The sequence below is a fragment of the Rhinolophus sinicus genome, chromosome 14 (genome assembly GCF_057876585.1).
Source record: "Rhinolophus sinicus isolate RSI-liver-muscle chromosome 14, RSI-T2T, whole genome shotgun sequence".
Taxonomy (NCBI): domain Eukaryota; kingdom Metazoa; phylum Chordata; class Mammalia; order Chiroptera; family Rhinolophidae; genus Rhinolophus; species Rhinolophus sinicus.
The window spans coordinates 155770940-155795465 of NC_142514.1; the positions used below are offsets into that span (position 1 = coordinate 155770940).

Sequence of the window (24526 nt, forward strand, 5' to 3'; positions counted from 1 at the left end):
TCTATAAGCTGATTCCAAAATTCATACGGAAGACTTTAGAATAATGAAAAGAATTCTGAAGAAGTAAAAGGAGACTTTCTCTTTCAGTAAAGAAGTAAAAAGAGACTTTCTCTTTCAGATATAAGTTACTATAAGTATAAGATATACGAGGTCTGACAATTAAGGTGGCGAACTCAGCCTAGAAAAAGTGCTACATACCTCATTGCTGAATATCATTAGGGTCACCTTTGAAGTACTCCCCTTGGGAAGCTATGCACCCATGCCAGCGCCTAGTCCACCAGTTCCTAAAGCAATTTTGGAACTCTTTTTCTGGAATGGCCATCAGAGCTGTCGTTGCATTACACTTAATGTTCTGAATGTCGTCAAAATGTCTTTCTTTGAATATTTCCTTTATCTTCGGGTAAAGAAATAAGTCATTGGGGGTCAGATCAGGTGAGTAGGGAGGGTGTTCCAATACAGTTATTTGTTTACTGGCTGAAAACTCCCTCACAGACAGTGCTGTGTGAGTTGGTGCATTGTCGTGATGCAAGAGCCATGAATTGGCGAAAAGTTCAGGTTGTCTAACTTTTTCATGCAGCCTTTTCAGCACTTCCAAATAGTAAACTTGGTTAACTGTTTGTCCATTTGGTACAAATTCATAATGAATAATCCCTGATATCAAAAAAGGATAGCAACATTGTTGCAACACGTTCACAAACTCAATTGTCAGAGCTCGTAACTTATTATAGAGTTAGAACAATCAACAGAGAGTGTGATATCAGTATAAGGATTGGCACATGAACCAAGAGAACAGAACGGAGAGGCCAGGAGATTCTTTCATTATATGTGAAAGCTTAGAAACTTGATACATCACTGAAGTAGCATTCCTGCTCAATGGAAAAAGGATGTATTCATCAATAAATGGTTAGGAAAATCAGTTCCTTAAATATTTAATATATACGGTATTAATTGATGTAATTGATTTTCATATATAGGGTTGGAAAAGTTTCAAATATGTATTTGGACACCATACATAAAAATCAATTACAATTCAATTAAATAACTAAATGGGAAAGCAAAACTTTGGAAGTTTCAAAAGCCAACATAGGAAGATACATGTATCTTCATGATCTCAGGGTGGAGAAGAATTTCTTAAGCAAGATTAAAAACTGTAAAATGAATAAAGAAAATATTGGTAAGTTGAATGTATAAAATAAAATGTTTATCAGCGATGATCATGGCAACAGTATCAATTAACAAAGAAATAATATCCATTTAAAAATGCTACAAATCTATAAGAAAGATTATTGTAACTCAATAAGAAATTAGGCAAAAAATATGAAAGGTAAGTTTCCTAAAGTGGAAACATGAATAGTCAATGAATGAATTAAAAGGAATTCAATTTCAATAGATATCCTGGAAATGCAAATTAAAACCATTATGAAATACCATTTCTTATCCATTAGTCTGGAGAGATGAAAAAAAAAATCTGATAGTGGTGAGTATGGGGAGTTAGTTGAGCCAAGGTTGTGGGAACTTGAATTGGTAGAACCACTAAGTAAAGCAATTTGGGAGTTTCTGTGTAAAATTGAAGATGTGCATACCTTATGACCCAGGAACTCAACTTCTCTATAATCGAAGAACTCTTGGTCATGTACCCAAGGAGATATGTACAATCATCATCATTGGAGCATTTTTTTTTTTTTTTTTAGAATTTTAAAAACTTGGAGAAAAATTAATTGTCCATCAATTGGAGAATATCTAAAAAAATTATAGTAGAATCACTGAAATCATCGAAATTAAATAAAAATGGATGAACTGCAAACATAACATTGAGTGAAAAAGCACAGAAGAGGAGAAAATTATGGTATTAAAAATTTTGTTTACAAATGCAAAATAATCCAATATATTGTTTATTTATATACCCACAGGGGTAAAAAGATAAATGCAGGGGCAGGATTAATATTAATTTAGAATAATTTATTTCTGAGAGGAGGGAATGGGAATTTTATTAGGAATGGGCACCCAGAAGTCTTCAACTATAGTTAAAATATTGTATTTCTTAGCAATTACAGTTCTTTGCTTTATTTTGCTTTCAACTTTTTTGTACATCATAAATATTCAAAATAAAAGAGCATGTCATAATTTTTCAGCATAATTCATGTATGTGTGTGTATATGTGTATATACACATATACGCATATATACATATATCCAGAGGGAGCCAAAAAAATGTATGCACCTTTTAGGAAAGGAAAACTGTATTAAAATTGTAATACTCACATATACTGATGACAAATGATGAACATGTACAAGTCACGTTTGACTTCTGCAATTATGGGAGGTGCTCAAAGTGGTTACCATCAGCGTCCAGACACTTCTGATTATGGCGAACTACTGCTTGAGCAATGTTGACCAAAGTGTCCAGTTGTATACATTTTTTTTTGCACCCCCAGTCTGTGTGTGTGTGTGTGTGTGTGTGTGTGTGTGTATCCATGTATATATATAATATATGGTCTGACGAGTTTGTGAACTTGTGGCAAACCTTTTTTTGATATAAGAGGGACTATTCATTATAAATATATACCAATTGGATAAACAGTTAACCAAGTTTACTATTTGGAAGTGCTGAAAAGACTGTGTGAAAAAGTTAGATGACCTGAACTTTTCATCAACAATTCATGGCTGTTGCATCATGACAATGCACCAGCTCACACAGCACTGTCTGTGAGGGAGTTTTTAATCAGTAAACAACTGTATTGGAGCACCCTCCCTACTCACCTGATCTGACCCCCAATGACTTCTTTCTTTACCCAAAGAGAAAGGAAATACTGAAAGGAAGACATTTTGATGACATTCAGGACAACAAGGGTAATATGATGACAGCTCTGATGGCCATTCCAGAAAAAGAGTTCCAAAATTGCTTTGAAGGGTGGACTAGGTGCTGGCATTGGTGCATAGTTTCCCAAGGGGTGTTCTTCGAAGGTGACTGTAGTGATATTCAGCAATGAGGTATGTAGCACTTTTTCTAGGATGAGTTCTCAAACTTAATTGTCAGGCCTTCGTATTCTTAAAATGAATGACTAAACCAGCTATGAATCTGTCTTATTTGTGAAGTGGCAGCGGTACCTCTCATAAAGCTAATACAGATTATATAGGAATAGACATTAAAAGCATCTGGCCCATAGATTTTTTTCAATATACATCTTTTCCTTCCTTTCTTGTGACTTCATGCTGCCTGTGTGCTTAACGCTCTACTATATAAAAATGATAGGCCCTTTTCCTGCCTTTTAGGTACTTCTTTTTCAGTAAGGAATTTGTGACTAAGAGAGGGAGAACAGTGATTCCTGTTGTCTATTCTAGCTTGATGAGGGTATGATTCTCTGTAGATGTAAGGAAGCTTGTGCTGAAGAGCCCAAATCCCCAGTAAAGACAGAAAGTACAAAGGGTGTTAGATTTGGACAATCATTTTGCTGTAGAGGTGGGTTTATAGGGATGTGGAAAAGAATATCAACAATCATTGAATGCTTTGTGATGTGCAGCTGTACATACATCATCTCAGTTAATTACATTTCCCCTTTGCAGAATCCTAATGAGACAGCTATTATTATCTCTGTTGTATAAATCAGGCAATGGGACTCAGAGATCTAGCTATTTGCCAGTGTCACATAGTTTCTAAGTGATGGAAATGGGATTTAAGCTTAGGCCTTTTTTATTTCTTTGCTCATTCATTTAAACTTTCATTCAAAAAACAGTTTTAGGGTCTTGCTTACCATGTGCTAGTCACTGTGTTAGATGATGGAGATGTGCCACTTCGCTACACCAGGTCCCATGGAGGAGACAGACTGTTGCCTTTTTCCGGGGCTCCTGCCCAAAGGAACAGGTGGTCCCAGGGAGAAGCACCAGAAGGGGATGGCATTTCCAGACACTCAGTAGAGAGCAGTGTGAATCTCCTTGCTCCCCAGTCAGGAGTAGCCCCGTCGAATGGTTCTTTAGAAGAGGACCTTTCAAAACTCATCTCCCCCTTAGAATCCTGTATGCTCGCCAGTACTTCTGGTCATCCTTTGGTGAGGTGAGATGGCTGGGTAGGGAAAATATGTCAGTGTCTCATTACAGAAATTATCTCGACCAGTTTAATACCCCTGTAAAAGATTCAGCCCTTCTCAGGTGAGAGTCAGCACATCTTCAGGCTTTTAATATTTATCTTGTAGAAGGTACCTCTTGGGTCCAAGAACCATGCTTGCTTTATTGCTCCAGAACTAAAAATGCTTATTATGTGTTTTTAGGTTAAAACACTATTATTCTCTATTTTAAATATTAATACTGTGCTTCACAGGCAAAGTAAAAGCAAAAACTCCTCACTTGTCAAACCTAATTTCTGGGCCCTGGTGGATCCTAAGGATAGTGCAACAAAAGTACTGCTGATTAAAAAGTAGAGGATGGTGCCTGGCACAGAAGCTTCTAGCATTAGGTAATTCCTGTCAGAGACACAGAACACGAGCTGCGGATTTCTTTACTTGAAAACTGCATCCATTTGAGAAAATAGCTGGCCAGTAGTGATAGGCTTATCTGAATCTTCTGATTGTCATGGGTTTTCATTATCAAGATGGTTGACTACCACTCAATTTCCCTTTGATGTATTCTCAGCTGATTATGCTTTTACTATTTCAGAGGGTAAAAAAAGTAAAGAACAAGCCTAGGTGAATGGCAGTGAGTTCTAGGACGCTTCAGTGGCTTGGGTCTTCAGGCAGTTTCTAAACAATTAAAATCTCAGGGAGAATTCACCTCCCAGAGCCTTTCACAGAGGCCAAAATAACCCTCCCTTCCTCCTTCCCTCCCTCCCCTCGACTTTTGGATGAATTTGGGTACGAAACCTTTCCCTTACCTGGACATCACTGTCTCCTAAACAGCTGAGCTGTCACTGGGAAGTAAAATTGATTACAATTTTTTATTTTATTTTTTATGCTGCAGCTGTTTTTTTTTTCTTTTAACTCAGCTGGTTCCCATAATTCCACAGATGGTAAACATATGTTTATAGGCACATAGAAAAAGCAGCTATGTTGATTCCTCCCATCTCTAATTCTTATTTTTCCTTTCATGCAGAAAGTCAAAGTCGCAGAGCTGAGGGATCTTATACATTTGTAGATTAATATTTCTGTGCATTAAGACTTTGGAAACAGCAGGACAGCTAATGATATGCTAATGAGCTGACAGTTTTTATTGATCGTAATGAAGGTTGACAAGTGTCTTGCTTAGCTTTTGTGCAAGCTGGAATATTTTATTAACTGTCTTCAGGGCAGAAATACATAATTGGTTGCATTTTGAAAATCCTCCTTGTGAGTTTCCCCAGTCTTACTTTTTGTTAGCCTGTTGCCAGTGGTTCCTTGCCAGTTTATAAACAGAACATATCTTCATCCGTATATTTACATGCCAGCAGGAACTCTCCCCACCCCCTTTTCCTTTCCCTTTCAAAGCAATTTGTTTCAGTGTTTTAGCATACAAAAAAGTAGAACCATTTCCTTCAATGTAAACAGAGATCTGCAGAGAAATAAGCACGTTAAAAAAGAATTAGCATTTGTTTGGCAGCAGAGCTGCTTTCATTTGTACCAGAAAGCCATGAGTCTTAGAAGGGTTTGCCTAATCTTAGTTATTCCATGCATAAGAGAGTAATAATGGCATACTTTTTCTAATCTAGTTTTTATTGCATCTTTTTATATTTCTTACTGTGAAATGTTCTTTGAACAATGGAAATAATGGGCATTAGTTCTCCAAACAAAAAAACCTATAATGCACAACCTATCTGGTGCAAATTTATTTTTTAGTGCCTGGTGAGTTGAGTGGAGGAGGTAGAAAGTGGTGACAGGTGAATGTAACAAAGGGGGTGGGGGGAACCCATTTTTCTCGCTTCCATCAGTGCTAATGGTAAAAGTTTATTAATTTGGGTTCTGCACGTTAGGATTTATTTAGCTCCCCAGATTGGCTGAGTTTTAACATTGAACTAACAATGAGAAAATGGATCATTTAGTAAATTAATAGTGTAAATAAGACCACGGGGGAGGGGAGATGGATAATGGCTACCTAAAATGACCTCTGTTTTCCAACACTGAAAAACTGTTCTAGAAAACTGTTAGCATCTAATGCAAATAATTCGTTATGAAAAATTAAATAGTATCTATCAATTTAGGCAATTAACATGGTACCTCATTTTGATAACAGGACCTCATGTAGCAGCATCTTGTTAGCTCCTGTAACTATGAGACTTTCTCAAATGATCTATTTTGCCTTCACCTTGTTGTAGTCGCCCAGCACTGAGTTTGGAGTTTGCAGACCAGCAGTTTATGGCCTAGCATTCAGGTATCCTTTGGGAAAGCTACTTAAAGTATCAAAGTCCTAAGGTTTTGCGGGTCCATTGACCAGGTGACCTGGTCCTAGATCAGGCCCTAAATCTGTAGTCCTCACTGGGGTATCAAAATGACCTTGGAAGTTTTTTCAAAATAGGTCTGACTGTCCTCCCTCCACCTCCTCTAAAATTCTAAACCCCTAGTTTAAAAACTAATAGTCTACATGATCTTCATAGACTCTTAACAGCTGTGAAAAGTACATTGTCCAGTATTGTGTAATTCATAGTTTTCAGGAATTCTATTCTTTTAAGGTATTTATTGTGCCTACTTTGTGAAATATGCTATGATAGGACCCGCAGAGGGGGGACTGAGATGAAAATATGGTTTTTGCCTTCATGGTGTTGGTAATTTAGTAATTCTGTTGGTTGCCTTGCAGTTCCAAATCAGGGGGCTTTTACTCGGTTTGTATATTGCATTAGGATGATGTTATCACCTCTGTGAACTTTTTAAAAAAAATTTTTGTAACTATCTTTTCTTAATTATTTAATTTTTATCTATTTATTTTTTTATTAGTTTCAGGTGTACGAAACAATGTAATAGACATTTATCATTTATGTCCCTCACACAGTGACAACCCCCTCCCCCATCCACTACCCCTCTGACATCGCACACAGCCATTACATTTCCACTGTCTCTATTCCTAATGCTGTACTCCACTTCTTGTAAATATATATATATATATATATATATATATATATATATATATACATATATATATATGTATACACATATATATACACATATATATATACATATATGTATATATATACATATATATGTATATATATATATATAAAATTATCGTTGACATTCATTATTGTTCAGCTTCAGCTTCAGGTGTACAGTGCAGTGATCAGGCATCTACGTCATACCTGAGGTGGTCTCCCTAATGAGACAAGTGTCCATCAGATACCCTACAAAATCTTTACAACATTATTGATTACATTCCCCGAATTGACTTTTGTATCCCTGTGGCCATCTTGTGGTTACCGATTGTGCTTTCTAATCCCCTCACCTGCCCCCTTATCTCCACCCCCCCTCCCATCTAGCAACCCTCAGTTTTTCCTCTATGTCTCTGAGACTGTTTCTGATTAGTTCGTCCATTTATTCTTTTCTTTAGATTCCACATATAAGTGAGATCATATGGTAGTTGTCTTTCTCTGTCTGACTTATTTCACTTAGTATAATGTTCTCTAGGTCCATCCATATTGTTGCAAATGGTAAGATTTCATTCTTCTTTTTGGCTGTATAATACTCCATTGTATAAATGTACCACAGTTTCTTAGTCCAGTCGTCTACCGATGGACATTTCAGTTGTTTTCATGTCTTAGCTATTGTGTATAGTGCTGCAATAAACAGGGGTGCATAAATTTTTTTGAATTAGAGTTTTACATTTCTCCAGATAGATACCTAGGAGTGGAATTACTGGGTTATAAGGTAGTTCCATTTTCAGTTTTCTGAGATACCTCCAAACTGTTTTCCGTAGTGGCTGCACCAATCTGCAATCCCACCAGCAGCACAGAAGGGTTCCCTTTTCTCCACATCCTCACCAACACTTGTTGTTTGTTGATTTATTGATGATAGCCATTTTGACTGGGGTGAGGTGGTATCTCATTGTGGTTTTGATTTGCATTTCTCTAATGATTAGTGAGGTTGAGCATTTTTTCATATGTCTGTTTGCCATCTGTATGTCCTCTTTAGAAAAATGTCTCTTCATGTCCTCTGCCCATTTTTTAAATTAAATTTATTGGGGTGACAATTGTTAGTAAAATTTCATAGATTTCAGGTGTACAATTCTGTATTACATCATCTATAAATCCCATTGTGTGTTCATCACCCAGAGTCAGTTCTCCATCCATCACCATATATATTTGATCCCCCTTACCTTCATCTTCCACCCCCCACACCCCACCCCCCTTACCCTCTGGTAACCACTAAACTATTGTCTGTGTCTATGAGTTTCTGTTTCTCATTTGTTTGTCTTGTTCTTTTGTTGTTTTTGGTTTATATACCACATATCAGTGAAATCACATGGTTCTCTGCTTTTTCTGTCTGACTTATTTCGCTCAGCATTACACTCAAGATCCATCCATGTTGTCACAAATGTTCCTATATCATCTTTTCTTACCACCGAATAATATTCCATTGTGTATATATACCACAACTTCTTTATCCATTCATCTATCGAAGGACATTTTGGTTGTTTCCATGTCTTGGCCACCGTAAACAAAACTGCAGTGAACATTGGAGCACACGTGTCTTTATCTCTAAATGTTTTCAGATTTTTTGGGTAGATACTCAGGAGAGGGATTGCTGGGTCATATGGCAATTCTATTTGTAATTTTTTGAGGAACCTCCACACTGCCTTCCGTAATGGCTGCACCAGTCTACATTCCCACCAACAGTGTATGAGGGTTCCTTTTTCTCCACAGCCTCGCCAACACTTGTTACTATTTGTCTTGTTGATGATAGCCATTCTGACTGGGGTGAGGTGATATCTCATTGTGGTTTTGATTTGCATTTCTCTGATGATTAGTGATGTTGAGCATTTTTTTCATATGTCTGTTTGCCATTTGTATGACCTCTTTGGAGAAATGTCTCTTCAAGTCCTCTGCCCATTTTTTAATTGGGTTGTTTGGTTTTTTGGAGTTGAGTTGAGTGACTTTTTTAGAAATTTTGGATATTAACTCCTTATCGGATATATCATTGGCAAATATGTTCTCCCATTCAGTAGGATCCCTTTTTGTTTTATTGATGCTTTCCTTTGTGAGAAAACTTTTTAGTTTGATATAATCCCACATGTTTATTTTTTTCTCTTACTTCCCTTGTCCAAGGGGATGTATCGGTAAAAATCTTACTCCGGGTAATGTCTGTAAACTTTCTTTCTATATTTTCTTCTAGAGTTTTGTGGTTTCAGATCTTACATTTGAGTCTTTATGCCATTTTGAATTTGTTCTTGTATATGGTGTAAGGAGGTGGTCCAGCTTCATTTTTCTGCATGTGTCTGTCCAGGATCCCCAGCACCATTTATTGAATAGACTGTCTTTACCCTACCGTAAATTGTTGCTTCCATTGTCATAGATTAAATGACCATATAGGCATGGATATATTTCTGGGCTGTCTATTCTGTTCCATTGATCTATGTGTCTGTTTTTATGCAGTACCATGCTGTTTCGATTACTGTAGCCTTGTAGTATAATTTGATGTCAGGTATCATTATACCTCCCATTTTGTTCTTATTTCTCAAGCTTGCTGAGGCAATACGGGGTCTTTTATGGTTCCATATAAATTTTAGGATTATATGTTCTATTTCTGTGAAAAATGTCCTTGGTAGTTTGATAGGAATTGCGTTGACTCTGTATATTGCCTTAGGCAGTATGGACATTTTAACGATATTAATTCTTCCTATCCATGAGCATGGTATGTGTTTCCATCTATTTGTATCTTCTTTCATTTTTCTCTTCAGTGTCTTATAATTTTCTGAGTACAGATTATTTACTTCTTTGGTTAAATTTATTCCTAGGTATTTTATAGTTTTTGAAGCAATTGTAAATGGGACGGTTTTCTTAATTTCTCCTTCTGGTATTTTATTATTGGTATATACAAATGCAACTGATTGCTGAATATTAATTTTGTATCCTGCTACTTTACTGAATTCATCTATCAGCTCTAATAGTTTTTTGGTGGAGTCTTTAGGGTTCTCTCTGTACAGTATCATGTCATCTGCATATAATGACAGTTTCACTTCCTCCTTACCAATTTGGATACATTTTATTTCTTTTTCTTGTCTGATTTTTGAGGCTAGAACTTCCACCACTATGTTGAATAGAAGTGGAGAAAGTGGACAACCTTGCCTTGTTCCTCACTTAAGGGGAATGGTTTTAGCTTTTCCTCATGGAGTATGACGTTAGCTGTGGGTTTATCATACATGGCCTTTATTATGTTGAAATATGGTCCCTCTATTCCCACTTTCTTAAGAGATTTTATCATAAATTGCTGCTGGATTTTGTCAAATGCTTTCTCTGCATCTATTGATATGATCATATGATTTTTATTTTTCATTTTGTTAATGTGGTGTATCACATTAATTAATTTGCAGATGTTGAACTACCCTTGTATACCAGGAATGAATCCCACTTGATTATGGTATATGATCTTTTTAATGTATTGCTGAATTCTGTTTGCTAATATTTTGTTGAGCATTTTTGCATCTATGTTCATTAGGGATATCGGCCTGTAGTTTTCTTTTTTTGTAATGCCTTTGTCTGACTTTGGAATCAGGGTGATAGTGGCCTCATAAAAAGTGTTTGGGAGCCTTCCCTCCTTCTGGATTTTTTGGAGTAGTTTGAGGAGAATAGGTGATAATTCTTTTTTGAATGTTTTGTAAAATTCACCTGTAAATCCATCTGGTTCAGGGCTTTTGTTTGTTGGAGCTTGTTGATACTGATTCAGTTTCCCTGGTGGTAATCAGTCTATTCAGGTTTTCCGTTTCTTCTTGAGTTAGCCTTGGAAGGTTGTATGCTTCTAGATAATTGTCCATTTCTTCCAGATTGTCTAATTTGGTGCCATATAGTTGCTCATAGTAATTTCTTAATTTTTTTTTTTTTGTATTTCTGTGGTGTCTGTTGTCGCTTTTCCTCTTTTCTTTCTGATTTTACTAATTTGGGTCCTCTCTCTCTTTTTTTTTGATGTGTCTGGCTAAATGTTTGTTGATTTGGTTTATCTTCTCGAAAAACCAGCTCTTGGATTCATTGATCTTTTGTATTACTTTTTGTCTTTATTTCATCTATTTCCTCTCCAATCTTTATTATCTCCTTCCTTGCACTCCCTTTGGGCTTATCCTTAAGTTTAAGGATAAACTGTTGATTTGTGATTTTTCTTGTATCTTTAGGTAGCCCTGCATTGCTATGAATTATGCTGTTAGGACGGCTTTCACTGCATCCCATAGATTTTGGGTCGTCATGTTTTCATTTTCGTTTGTCTCAAGATATCTATTGATTTTTTCCCCGATTTCATTGTTGACTGGTTCATTATTTAGTTAACATGTTATTCAGCCTCCATGTATTTGTGCACCTTCCAGTTTTATTCCTGTAGTTGATTTCTAATTTCATAGCACTGTGGTCAGAGAAGACAATTGGTATGATTTCATTTTCTTAAAATTAACAAGACTTGTTTTGTGGCCTAACATGTGGTCTATTTTGGAAAATGTTCCATGTGCACTTGAGAAGAACGTGTATTCTGCAGCTTTGGGGTGAAATGCTCTGAAAATATCGATTAAATCCAAGTGGTCCAATGTGTCATTTAAGGCTGTTGTTTCCATATTGATTTTCTGTCTGGAAGACCTGTCCCTTGTTGTCAGAGGTGTGTTGAAGTCCCCTACTATGATAGTGTTACTGTTGATCTCTGTCTTTATGTCAGTCAATATCTGTTTTATATATTTAGGTGCTCCTATGTTGGGTGCATAGATGTTTACTAGGGTTATGTCCTCTTGTCGGATCGATCCATTTATTATTATGTAGTGTCCATCTTTGTCTTTTAATATATTCTTCATTTTAAAGTCTATTTTGTCAGATATAAGTATTGCTATTCCATATTTTTTCTCATTTCCATTTACATGAAATATCTTACTCCAACCCTTCACTTTCAGCCAGTGTGTGTCTTTTGAGCTGAGGTGAGTCCCTTGTATATGCAAGGGTGTTGCTTTCTTATCCACTCAGCCACCCTATGTCTTTTGTATGGAGCATTTAATCCTTTTACATTTGAAGTGATTATTGATAGGTACATAGTTATTGCCATTTTTAAAAATTTGTAGTTAGATTGTTTTCATCTTTCTTCTGTTTACAGAAACCCTTTTAATATTTTCTGCAATGCTGGCTTGGTAATAATAAATTCCTTTAGCTTATTGTTTTCTGGGAAGCTCTTTATCTCTCCTTCAATTTTAAATGATAGCCTTGCTGGATAAAGCAATCTAGGTTGTAGGCCTTTGTTTTTCATCCATTTGAATACCTCCTGCCACTCCCTTCTGGCCTGCAAAGTTTCTGTAGAAAAGTCATTTGATAGTCTTATGGGAGTTCCCTTGTATGTAACCCGCTGTCTTTCTCTTGCTGCTTTTAGGATTCTCTCTTTGTCTTTAACCTTTGCCATTTTAACTATAATGTGTCTTGGTGAGGACCTGTTTGGGTTTATCCTGGTTGGAACTCTCTGCACTTCCTGGGCTTGTATGTCAGTTTCCTTCACCAGGTTAGGGAAGTTTTCAGTCATTATTATTTCAAATATATTCTCTAGCCCTTGCTTCCTCTCTTCACTTTCTGGTATTCCTATGATGCGCATGTTGTTGCACTTGATGTTATCCCAGAGGTCTCTAAAACCATTTCATTGTTTTTTTTTTTTCTTTTTTCTTTTTTCTTTTTTCTTTTTGTTGTTCCACTTGGGTGATCTCTGCTAACTTGTCTTCTAAGTTGCTGATTCGATCCTCTGCTTCATCTAGCCTGCTGGTAATTCCTTCAAGTGTGTTTTTTATTTCAGTTATTGTATTCTTTAGTTTCAACTGGTTGTTTATTATGATTTCTCTTTCCTTCTTTATGTCGTGACTAAGCTCCTTAAACATTCTTATCATCAGTGTTCTGAACTCTGTCTCTGATAGGTTGGTTACCTCTTCATCATTTTCTTCCAGTTCTGGAGGTTTCTTCTGTTCTTTTATTTGGGACATGTTTCTTTGTTTCCCCATTCTGGCTGACTCTCTGTGTTTGCTTTGATATATTAGGTAGATCCCCTAGGGTTCTTGGTTTTTGCTAGGTGATGTTATGTAGTATGTGACCTTTATATTTGACTTGCACCACTTTCCTGTTCTCCTGTGCATGTGCTCCAAAGGTGACCCTTGTGTTGTGTAGATTGTCCTGTTAAAGTTGATCTTTAATTGCTTTTGGCTTGTCAGTAGGTGGGATTGACTCCTAGGCTGATTAGTTGTGAGACTTGGTTCTGCCCACAGTGGATGATCTGCTGCGTGAGGGTCGACTGCTCATATGAGGCTTTGCCCCTAATGGGCTCTTGTGCCTGTAGAGAATTCCCTCTGGTTGTGTCATTTGTGGGTCAAACCCGGTAATACTCTGGTTTGGTCTGGAGTTGGCCTCTGGGTGTGTTGAATCTTGTGCCTCTTGGGCTGGGCCCTGGTGTAGGGCAATTTCAGAACAAAGCAAATCACCAAGAACAACAACGACAACAACAAAGAAAAAAACAAATACATTCCCATGTAAAAACAACCGAAAACACACACTAAACACAGGCAAAAATATCAAAAATACAAAACAAACAAAAAAAGCAGCGCCAGTCTTGGCTTAAGCCCACCAAGTAATCTCCAGGTTGTCCTCTGCTGTACCAAAGAGTCCTCTGCATCTTGTGCAGGCAGAGCCGGCCACCTGGTGCCCAGAGTGACCCTGGTACTGCAGTTCTAGATGAGTCAGGCTATGGGGTCTGGATGGTAGTTTTTACAAAGTCAGTGCAGTTTCTGCTCACTGAGAGTACCATAGCCAGTCCTGTGCCCAGGTCTCCTGAGTCTTAGGGCACTTTTTCCCTGTGTGTGTGTGTGTGTGTGTATGTGTGTGTGTGTGTTTGTGTAGGGTGTGAAATTCCTCAGCTGCTGAAAGCCCAGAGCTGCCTCTGCCACCTACTGCTGACCCCTGGGTGTGTCTTCACAGTTGTAATTGCTCTGCCCTAGGCAGGCCAGAAAGGGTGGGGGCTGGGGATGGAGGAGTCTTGTCTCCCCCAGCCCAGCAGGGTGACACTCTTCCCTGGGTCACAGCAGCTGCAAACCGGGTCCTCCCAGATCCTGAGCACTACTGCTCCTCTGTGATCTGACACTACTCCTCAGTTCAGGGGCCAGCTTGAGTCTCTGGAAGGGCGGGGGTAGGATTGGGAGAGTGGGGGGAGGGGCCCAGGTATGGTGTTTATGTCCTTTGTACAACCTAGGGCCCAGCTGGAGGTCTTAGGTGAGGTTACTGCCTCAAACTGGATATGCTGCTCTCTCGGCAGGAGAGATCAGCTGTGGGACAAAGGGAAAGAGCCCACCTCCTGGCTCTTGTGGTCTCTGTTCTGCGTCCTGGGACCCCCGCATCTCTGCAGCCGTGGATGTGGGCCGCGTCTGCACTCCGCTCCCTTCCCTCTTCCCCTGCTCGCCCAGTTTGCCCACCTTTGAGGAATCCTTGTTCGAGTCTCTTAGCTGTTCTGTGTGATGAGCAGAGAGTCCTTTGATGGATTATAGATGTTCAATTTGTGGTAAGTTCCGGAGGAGAACTCAAGAAGACCACCTCGCTGCTGCCATTCCTGTGATGTCACCTCCCTCTGTGAACTTCATGAGTAAACCCTGTTGTTCCAAATGAAACACATGACCGACAATAGACCAGGGTTTTCAGAGTGGGATCTTTCACTTTTCATCAGAATCAACCTGGACAGCTTTTAAACATGACGATTTCTGGGCCCACTCCAGCCCTACTGAAATAGAATCTGGGAGTTGACCCAGGAATCTGAATGTTAAACAAATATTCAAGTGATTCTTAAGAAACTCAAAGTTTGAGAAACACTGCCACAATGAATGATATGAAATAAAGCATAGGTCCGAAAAAAATGAAATCAAATGAGGTGAGCTAATATATGCCCAGCTAGAGTTACATTTTTCAGTTCAGTATAGATACATGTAAAGTTACATAAGGAGAAATAATAGAAATTCTATCTTTTGATCCCTTGTTTCATCTTTTTTGGGAGAAGTTGCTGTGCTGAAAGGCAAATTTTCATCTGTAGAAATCCTCGAAGGTTATTTTTCTGGGAGAAATAAGGCTGATCAAGCTACTCTGTAATTTGTAGTTTGATACTGTATGAAATTCCTTTTTGTAGTTTTCTAAAAAAACCCCAAAAAACCTGCATGCTTAACAAATGCTTCTTTTATTGACAAATGTCCAGGCACGAAATAGTCCAGATGGCAATTCAATGCAGTACCTTCTAGTTCTTGTTCTGGGGAAGGTACTGGAATACATACACATGTATGTCTTTACATGCCTACACACATCTACTCAGACTTCTTTGCATTACATTTGGTATTTGTCCTGCATATGGCCACCATTCTTTTAATCCCGCATGGAATTACATCCATTCAAATAAATTAACATTCCCATCTTGATGCATTTGGCAAGAACACGTTTTTGTGCCATTATGTGGACTGAGCTTCATGACCTTTCCTTAGGAAAAAAAATATCAAGTGCTTTGAGTTTTTGTGTTAATGGGCACTGAGAAGCTGTCGGCCCTTATTTCTGTTTTTGTTCAAGTCAACATCATTGACCTTTACCTAATGATCTGTGTAACACACAAGTGTGTGCCAGAGATTAAAAGTAGAAAGAGAGAGAAGTGAGGAGGGAGGCAGGTAGAAGAAAGATGTGTGAAAGAGAGGCAATTTGTAATTCATAATGTAATAAAATCATTAGTCACTTAGAAAAAAAGCGAAAGTGCCGTGTTCTATATTATGTTGCTGCAGGATGAGTGGATGGGATATCCTTTTCAAATGTTTTTTCCATTTCTTTTTGGAAAGGTAATTAATACTATGACAAATGTACTCCAGGTTTTTGAGGTTTTTTTCATGGCTGATAAAAATAAGAATGATTTAGGGTCTTCTGACAAACAGGTAATAGATGGACCGATTCTTACCTGGTTTGTGTGCTTTCACCATTTCTGAATCACCTCGGGTGACCAGCTGTCCTGGTTGACCTGTGAGTCTCTCAGTTTAGCACTGAACTCTCTAAATCCTAGGAAATCCCAGATAGTTGGTCACTCTAAATTCATCCACATTCTGCCTGATAGGACAGATGTGTGCTAAGATGATATTCATCCCTCTATGATGGTCTGTTCTTTGATGGAAATCTGCAGCTTTCTCTGTCCTTCGTTCATTTTTTTCTTTTTTTTCTTTAACTTGAAAGGTAGCAAATGCACCAAGATCTAAATTGTGACAATTTCAGTTTGGTCACCTGTTTCATTGACCCAGAACTTGAATGCTGGAAGGACCCTTAGCTTGTGCATACAGCACTTCATTTTCCAGGTGAAGCAACTAAAGCTTGGAGAAGGTGGTTGACTTGAGGTCCACGTTCACCCAATTATCCAGAAATGGATCCCGAACTTGAACCCCGGTCCCCTGACTTCCACTCCTATGCTTTTGTCAAAGTTCTCAAATGTACTTGAAAGGTACCCTGTCCTCTTAAAGGAGTGAATTTGCTCTGGAAAATTGCACAACTTCGTACCAGAAAGAAGCTGATACAGTTAGATTGCACTCCACTAATTACTCCCTGGAAGGTCCCCGCAACTTTATGAGATTATGAATCATACTGAGGAGCGTGGCAGGGACTTCCTCCCCTTGGTGGGGCTGTCTCCTCTCGTCATCGTAAACAGCGCATCATCCTTGAAGAGGAAGAGGTTAGATAATAAATGTATCTAATTCTGGTGAAGACGTCCTGTGCTCCTGTTACTTCTCTTAACATTTCCAATTAATGTTTTATCTTGAAATAATACGCAGAAAACAGCATTTGCTGATATTGTCTGCTGTGTAGAACATGAGCACATGAATGTTAAATGTTACTTCCTCTGACAGTCTTGCACACTATCTAAAGCCTATATTTTATTTATAGATTTAGCTCAATATTCTGAACCAGATTCTACATTTTCCATCTGTTCTGTAATATCTCTTCCATCAAATCAGGGGAAAACAAAAACAAAAACATAGAAACAGAGTCTTACAATTCAACTTGAAGTCTCCAAAAGCCAAGTCAATATTTTCATTGAGAGATGGCAGCTCTGAAGACGTTCTTAAATTAGGGGTTGTACTTCCAGACTAAGTTACAGAATTAAAAGACCATCTTTTACGCACAGTGAGATATTGAGCAAGTCTTAAGACTAACCCGCCAACACTCATGTTACTTCACTAGCTGAGAGCAAAGATTGTTAGGGAATTTTCCTCATGTCTAATTTTATTTCTGTGACTCAATGAATCAATAGAAACATTTTAGTTTAATATGTTTCTATGATCTTTTTGCTCCCACTTAAAAAAATAAAAGTCCTGTAAATCAGGAATATTTAATATTCCAGGATGACTAGGGCATTGAGGAGAATTTTTATTGCATCAATGCCTTTTTAGTCTGATAGTTGAAGAATATTTACGGTTGGATCTTTAGTGCTATAAGGGCATTTGCATCAGCCAGTAGTTACTAATTGTAGCTTTCTGAAAATGAATGTTCATTTCAACATTTCTAGAAGAGGATGGTTTGGAGTAGTTCAGTGTGGACTAAGGCCAACTCACCCTTTTAATGAGGATATTGGTCTTTAAAAATAATCTGCCTTGCAGAGAACATGTGATAGGGCCATTTGAAGTGGTAACTGTAATCTTGATTGCCGCCTCTCTCTTCTGTTATCAAGGGGATCATCCAAGATGGGAAAATCATCTTTATGCCGAATGGATACATAACGCAGTGTCCGAATCTGAATCGCAGTAAGTAGCAACTTAAAGCATTTGTAAATTTTTTAATATTACAGAACTTGTTGATAATATCAGAGAAACAGATCAGGAGGGTTACACACACACTATTTACAATGTTGACTGATGAGATGGTAAGGGTAGTGAAAGAAAACTTATCTATACTATATACTAATGTATCTTTGAATTTTTAAAAAGCTTATAATTTAGAGAATTAAAATTTGAAGGTAAGAAAAAGATTACATTAGCAGTTTTCATTCTACAGATTGATACGGAAAGATATGTTTAATATATATATATATATATATATATATATATATATATATATATATATATATATATATATAAACTATTCTTTAAACTGCTTGACTTGGGTGTGAGTTTACTTTCTCATTTTCTATGATTATTTACATTTTTTTCAGTCATCTCTAAATAAAAACGGATTTAATTTTAATTTTAAAGTGTTACATTGCTTTTCTTTTCAGTTAACAGTCCTTTTTCCCCGTTTCTTTCTTTTTGTTTATTAATAAAAGAGAAAGATCTAGAGCTGAAATCCTTTGTGATTTTACACCAATTTCAAAGCAATACTTAACCAGAAAAGCAAAAGCCCTTCTACATAGCCAAACAACTAGTGTTTTTAACAATTTCTTTCTTATATTAGCACTGTATCACTTTATTTTCTATTTTCTTTATTGAGCTTGCCCAACTTGTAGTGACTTTTTAAGCCTGGTGCAAGGAATCATGGATTTGCAAGAGCTTTTGGCCAAGATGACTGCAAAAGTAGGTATCTAACTTTCACCTGTGTCGTTTCATTTCTTTCTCCCTGCTATCTGGAATTTAAAGTGATCTGCTGTAATGGAAACATTTTAAGCCTTGGCGTCTGCAATATGTTACTATGAAAATGGTTTATTCTTGAAACAGTACTACCTACAGTAAATATAACAATTTCTGTCTTTGATACTATTAGGCTGTATCAAAATGTTTACTTGAAAAATGTTTGGAAAAAAGAGGCAATATGTATTACCAATGATTTCCTGGGAGTGGAAAGGAATTTGCCCATTGGCTATTCAACTGGTAACACTGTGAGATGATATATGGTCAGAGCCACTGCTGCTTATAAACTAATGCGTTTTGGATGTAAGAATAATTGTCAATAATCAGAAGGGGGTCCTACCTGGGTTAAATAGGGAAGGAGGCAAAGCCTGCCTTTTAGCACCTTCAGTTTTATCATTCTGTATCTTTTTCTCCTCTCTGTCATTTTCTTAACAAGAACCTGCTGAGGGTCTGCTATGGGCCAGGCACTGTATCAGTTACAAAGGATGCACTGATGAACAGGATAGGATTTCTACCCCAGTGATGTTCATATCGAGTGGAAGAGCCAAACATGAAAACAATTAGGGGATTTAATATATATTCATAAAATTTAGATTCATCATGAAGAGCCCTGAGCTTTGTGGAGAGAGGCACTGGATAAATAGAAAATGTAGCAAATACTGTTGTTACGATACCAATCAGTCCTGGACATGAGTTCCAGCCCAGGGCGAAGAAAGAATTAGGTTGGGCCTAAGAGGCATTGTCCTCTGCGAAAGGAAGAATTTTAATAACAGTGCAAATGATCCATGAATCCCAGTCTACTGGCAGCTATGACTGCTCCTTGTCATCAGCCAGGGCACGTAGAAAGAAATTGGTGGGTAGGTAAGTGTTTTGGAGGTAGGGCTATATTTTGGACCCATAGATTGTGTTGCTGAAGAAAATGTGTCTGTTTCAAACTAGGTTTTTATCCAAGTCCCCTTTTGTCTGGAAAGGAGAGACAACACTTTTCTGAGAAACTGAGACTGAGGCTCGAGAGCGAAGCATTAGCTTTTCACTTCAGCGTACAGTGGAAATGTGAAATGCAGGCAATTATTTGCCTTCCCAGCTTGTGGTGTAGAGAAGCTTTTATTTCATATTGTCTGATCTCAATACTGTTAATTATATTTCAGCTTGCTACCAAACTTTTGGAACAAGAAACATGCCACTCAGTCTCAGGTGACGGTGGCTGTCCCTTCCCCGGCTCTGACGATGCCATTCCTTTTTCTGTCCTTCCTGTTCCAGGGAATGCCATTCTTTTCTTTTTAGCCATATATTACCCAGAAGCCACATTGAGCTCTGTTCTCAAAATATTACAGAAAATGAGCATTTTCGAGGCAGAGAATATTTAATTGTGGGCAATAGCAAGTAGAGGATAATTTAATCCACTTTCTCATCCCCTTCCACCCCCCAACCCCAGGCACTTGGGAGGATTTATGTCTGTTTCTTTCAAACCATGAAGAGAATTATAATTAGAAAAAAATTGAATACATCCATTTTCATTGTGTAGTTTGGAATCTATGGTAATCTAGAAGAGATTAGGAGTTGGCAAACTTTTCCTGTAAAGGGCCAGCTAGTGAATTTTAGGCTTTGCAAGCTAAGAGGCAAATTTGAGAATATTATGTACATACTTATTTTACTTAAATATAGTAATTTAAAATATGACTATTGAGAAATGTAAAGATTTTCTTATCTCAGAGACCATACAAAAATAAGTGGTGGGCCAGATTTGGTCCATGGGCCTTAGTTTGTCAACTCCTGATCTGGAAGAATCTGGGAAGTCACTCATACTAGGTAATAGTTATCAGGTATTTACTGTGTGTTAGTTACAATGCTTAAACTTTTTATATTCCCTGTCACTTTAGTCCTCACAACAATCCTATGAGCTAGGCTTGATTTATTAGCCCCCTTTCCAGACAAGAAGACAGAGTTCCAAGAAAATTATATATATGTAACTTTTCCCAAGATAGTGGATGGCAGAGCTGGGACTCAGTCTTGGAGAAGAGAAGATTAGAAAGAGAAACAAAAAAGGAATGGCTGATGGGGAGAGGGAGGTGGATGCTGCAGCAGGAGAATGGAGGTATCAGTGAGAAGAATGAGCCATAAAAAGAGGAAAAGAGGAGGAGAAATATTCAGATGGAGTGAAAAGTGAGCACAGAGCTTATAGCAACTTTTCAATAAGGGGGAATGTTAGGGCAAGCACAACGCCCCTTGACTCACTCCTTTGGTTACTTTTTGCCTTGGACATACTCACATGTGGACTTTTCTAAGTCTTGGTTTGACATTGTGTGCACTTCTGCCAGGACCACGCAAGGGCCGCCTTATATCACATTATCTTCGTAAGGGTTTTCAGACCACAGAGACTGCTCAGACTCAGGCTCACACCTAGGATAGGCTATGTGAATCCTCCGGAAACAATTCTTGTTAGAATTCTCAAGGTAGATATTTTCCTCTAGCGGGTGCCAAAAATGGAACAGGAAGATTTTCTTTGTGTGCCTTGTGCAAGCCTTGTTTCCTTTTTTTATTCATTACAGCCCTTTGGGGCCCGCACCTGCATGTAGGAGTTTCCTTTAAGACACCCCATACTGGGCAGACCCTGTTTCTCTAACTCCTCTGCCCTGTACACTGTGCAGCCATCAAGGGGAGAGCTCCAGGCTTCACGGGATTTGTTGCCGCCGCAGTTTCCCCACATGCAAATTGGTAAAAATCATGTATGGTTTTGTAAAGATTCCCTGAGACCAGGCAAGTGAGATTTTGAGGTCTGTCTGGTTTGGTGCATGACACAACCTGGGCATTCAATTAGCAGTGACTGTCATTAATGATATAGTTAAACCAAGGAACAAATAGGCAACTGTGAGGGGAAGATGGTCCCTAAGAAAATGGTTCCCCAGTAGTTTGGCATCTTACAGTCTGGCAGAGTCTGTGAGTTGCTATCAAGGCCCTGGTCTGGAGGCAGGTGCCCGGAGGCCTTGGAAAGCAGCAGAAAGTCCTCACACTTAGATCATCGTGGAAGCCATGGAATACCACCAAGGAGCAAGCCCAGTGTGCAAGCAAGATAGGTGATGGCAGCCCACATCACATCAAACCAAACAGACGAAGTCCCCTGATAAGCCCAGCGGTCAAGTCTGCCTAGGAGGGTTTGTTGTTCCTTTTCTCCTTTCATGTAGGGAGGTGGGAAAATGAGTATGTTCTTGCTTGATGTAGGGCAGACCATGGGAACAGCTTGCATGCACCTTCAGGTGACAGCGGCCAGGGTACACAGAACCTTCTTGAAGAATCCTGGAATTCCTGCAAAACCATACATTTTTCCAAGGCAGAGAAGGTGCAGGGAAATTGTCCCCTACTTCTTCCTCTGAGTGATCCAGAAGAGACCACCAACCTCCCGGTTTACTCTGGAAGTTTTCCCAGGTAGTCTCGACATTGTAGAAAGCACCCTCCTTCTGGGCCAGGTGCGTTGTGATAGAGTCAGGCTCTTCAAGCTGAGGAAGAAGAGGTGCTGGAGATTGGGAATTTCTTGATTACTTCTGTTTAAATCTTTGACAAAGCTATTTATGCTAATCAAGCAGCACTTGGAGCAGCATTTCAGCTTGTAACATATTTAATATTGAGATTTCCATTGTTTTGTGGAGCTCAATAGTGATTTTTCAATTAAGCTTAAAGGTTTAACACAATAGAAGATTTCTTTTTTCCCTTCCATATAGCAAATGTCAAATAGTATTTCAAAGGAGAAAAAAGAAAAAAGAAAAAGCAATCCACCACACCACTAATGTACTCAGATCCATTCATTGACCTCTTACTGTGAAAAAGGCTTCTGCTGTCTATCTTTGAATGTGTAAAGTTAAGGATAAATGATTTGGTCGATAGTTGCTTAGATAAATGCATGAACAAAGGTAAAACAGAATAGAGATGTAGATTTGATACCGTACCTATTTTGGATCTGCAGGCATTCCTGGAGAAAATGGCAGGTAGTGTAGAAATAGCTATTGAAAATGAATTTGTGTAAATTCAGCATGCTAATTACCAGTGGCAGAAAAGGTAAATCATTTTTTGATTCAGAGTTGTTTTTCTTCTTTATTGTTGCAACAGGATTTAGCGGGGGGAAATAGGAAGGCAAGATTACATACTAAGTGCCTTTGAAGGGTTAGCTTTTTGCTTTAATATCTCTTTGTGTCTGATGTGCTCTTATAGTTCAGAGATTGGAGCTTTGAAATGTTATCAGAAAAGCCTAAATATATTAAAAAATAAAAACAGAGTTCAGAAAGGAAACAAAGTCAGCCCTGAGAAGGGCTTCCATTATATTAAAACTGTGGCTTTCCTTGCAATTGAGTTTTTTTTTTTTTAATACCATATATTTTTTTTTTTTTTTTTTTTTACAGGACTTTATTGGGGAACAGTGTGCACTTCCAGGATTTTTTTTCTCCAAGTCAAGTGGTTGTCCTTTCAATCTTAGTTGTGGAGGGTTCTGTTCAGCTTCAAGTTGTTGTTCTTTCAGTCTTAGTTGTGGAGGGCGCAGCTCAGCTCCAGGTCAAGTTGCCGTTGCTAGTTGCATGGGGCACAGCCCACCATCCCTTGCGGGAGTCGAACCAGCAACCTTGTGGTTGAGAGGACACGCTCCAACCAACTGAGCCATCTGGAAGCTCAGTGGCAGCTCAGCTCAAGGTGCCGTGTTCAATTTTAGTTGCAGGGGGCAGAGCCCACCATCCCTTGCGGGAGTCGAGGAATCGAACTGGCAACCTTGTGGTTGAGAGCCTGCGCTCCAACCAACAACTGAGCCATCCGGGAGGCAGCTCAGTTCAAGGTGCCGTGTTCAATCTTAGTTGCAGGGGGCAGAGCCCACCATCCCTTGCGGGACTCGAGGGATTGAACTGGCAACCTTGTGGTTGAGAGCCCACTGGCCCATGTGGGAATCGAACCAGCAGCCTTCGGAGTTAGGAGCACGGAGCTCTAACCCCCTGAGCCACCAGGCCGGCCCCCATATATTTTTAATGTCTTTCTTTCTTTCTTTCTTTCTTTCTTTCTTTCTTTCTTTCTTTCTTTCTTTCTTTCTTTCTTTCTTTCTTTCTTTCTTTCTCTCTTTCTTTTTCTTTTTAAATTTTTTATTGGGGAATGTTGGAGAACAGTGTGTTTCTTCGGGGCCCATCAGCTCCAAGTTGTTGTCCTTAAATCTAGTTGTGGAGGGTGCAGCTCAGCTCTAAGTCCAGTCTCTGTTTTCAATCTTTAGTTGCAGGGGGCGCAGCCCACCATCCTGTGCAGGAATTGAATGGCAACCTTGTTACTAAGAGCCCGTGCTCTAACCAACTGAGCCATCCAGTCATCCTGCAATTGAGTTTTATAGTTGAACATAGCTCAGCTTTGTTGGACGGTACTGGTGACAGTATTACACTTAGGCAAGCTCCTGGATTTTCAAGAAACTGGGACAGTTGCAGAATTGCCTTTTGGGTATTTAGGCTTTAAGAATCTCCATTTTTGGCGTGTTACAAATGCTAGAGGTCCAGATTTTCAGAGTGAGACTGGCACATTTCCTCTCACAGGTATCCTATTCTGAGCCATGTTTTGGGGGAAATGCAGATCTAATTCACCTCTTTCTTGTTCAGTCCCAGGTTAGCCACCAATCACTATCTTTGGTAGGAACTACTGGGGATATAGAAATGAAGTAAAGATAATATGGGACATCTCCTTTTTATAATCTCTTACCTATACATAGATTTGGTTACGACCTTACCAAACTCTTGGAAGTATATTTTATCTTCATTTCCTAAAGAATTCCCAAGGAATTTAAATATGTGTGTGTGTGT

The 24526-nt window shown here is 38.6% G+C and overlaps 1 protein-coding gene across 2 annotated transcripts in view; it reads left to right on the top strand.

The window, feature by feature from the left end:
- The window catches only part of NELL1 (neural EGFL like 1), a 761225-nt gene that overhangs the window by 151390 nt on the left and 585309 nt on the right, over positions 1-24526 (top strand). For both annotated transcript variants that reach the window (XM_019742633.3, XM_019742632.3), the window contains exons 6-7: positions 17825-17897; positions 18580-18662. In XM_019742633.3, coding sequence (XP_019598192.3) covers positions 17825-17897; positions 18580-18662 — 156 coding nt within the window. The remainder of the gene's footprint in view (positions 1-17824; positions 17898-18579; positions 18663-24526) is intronic.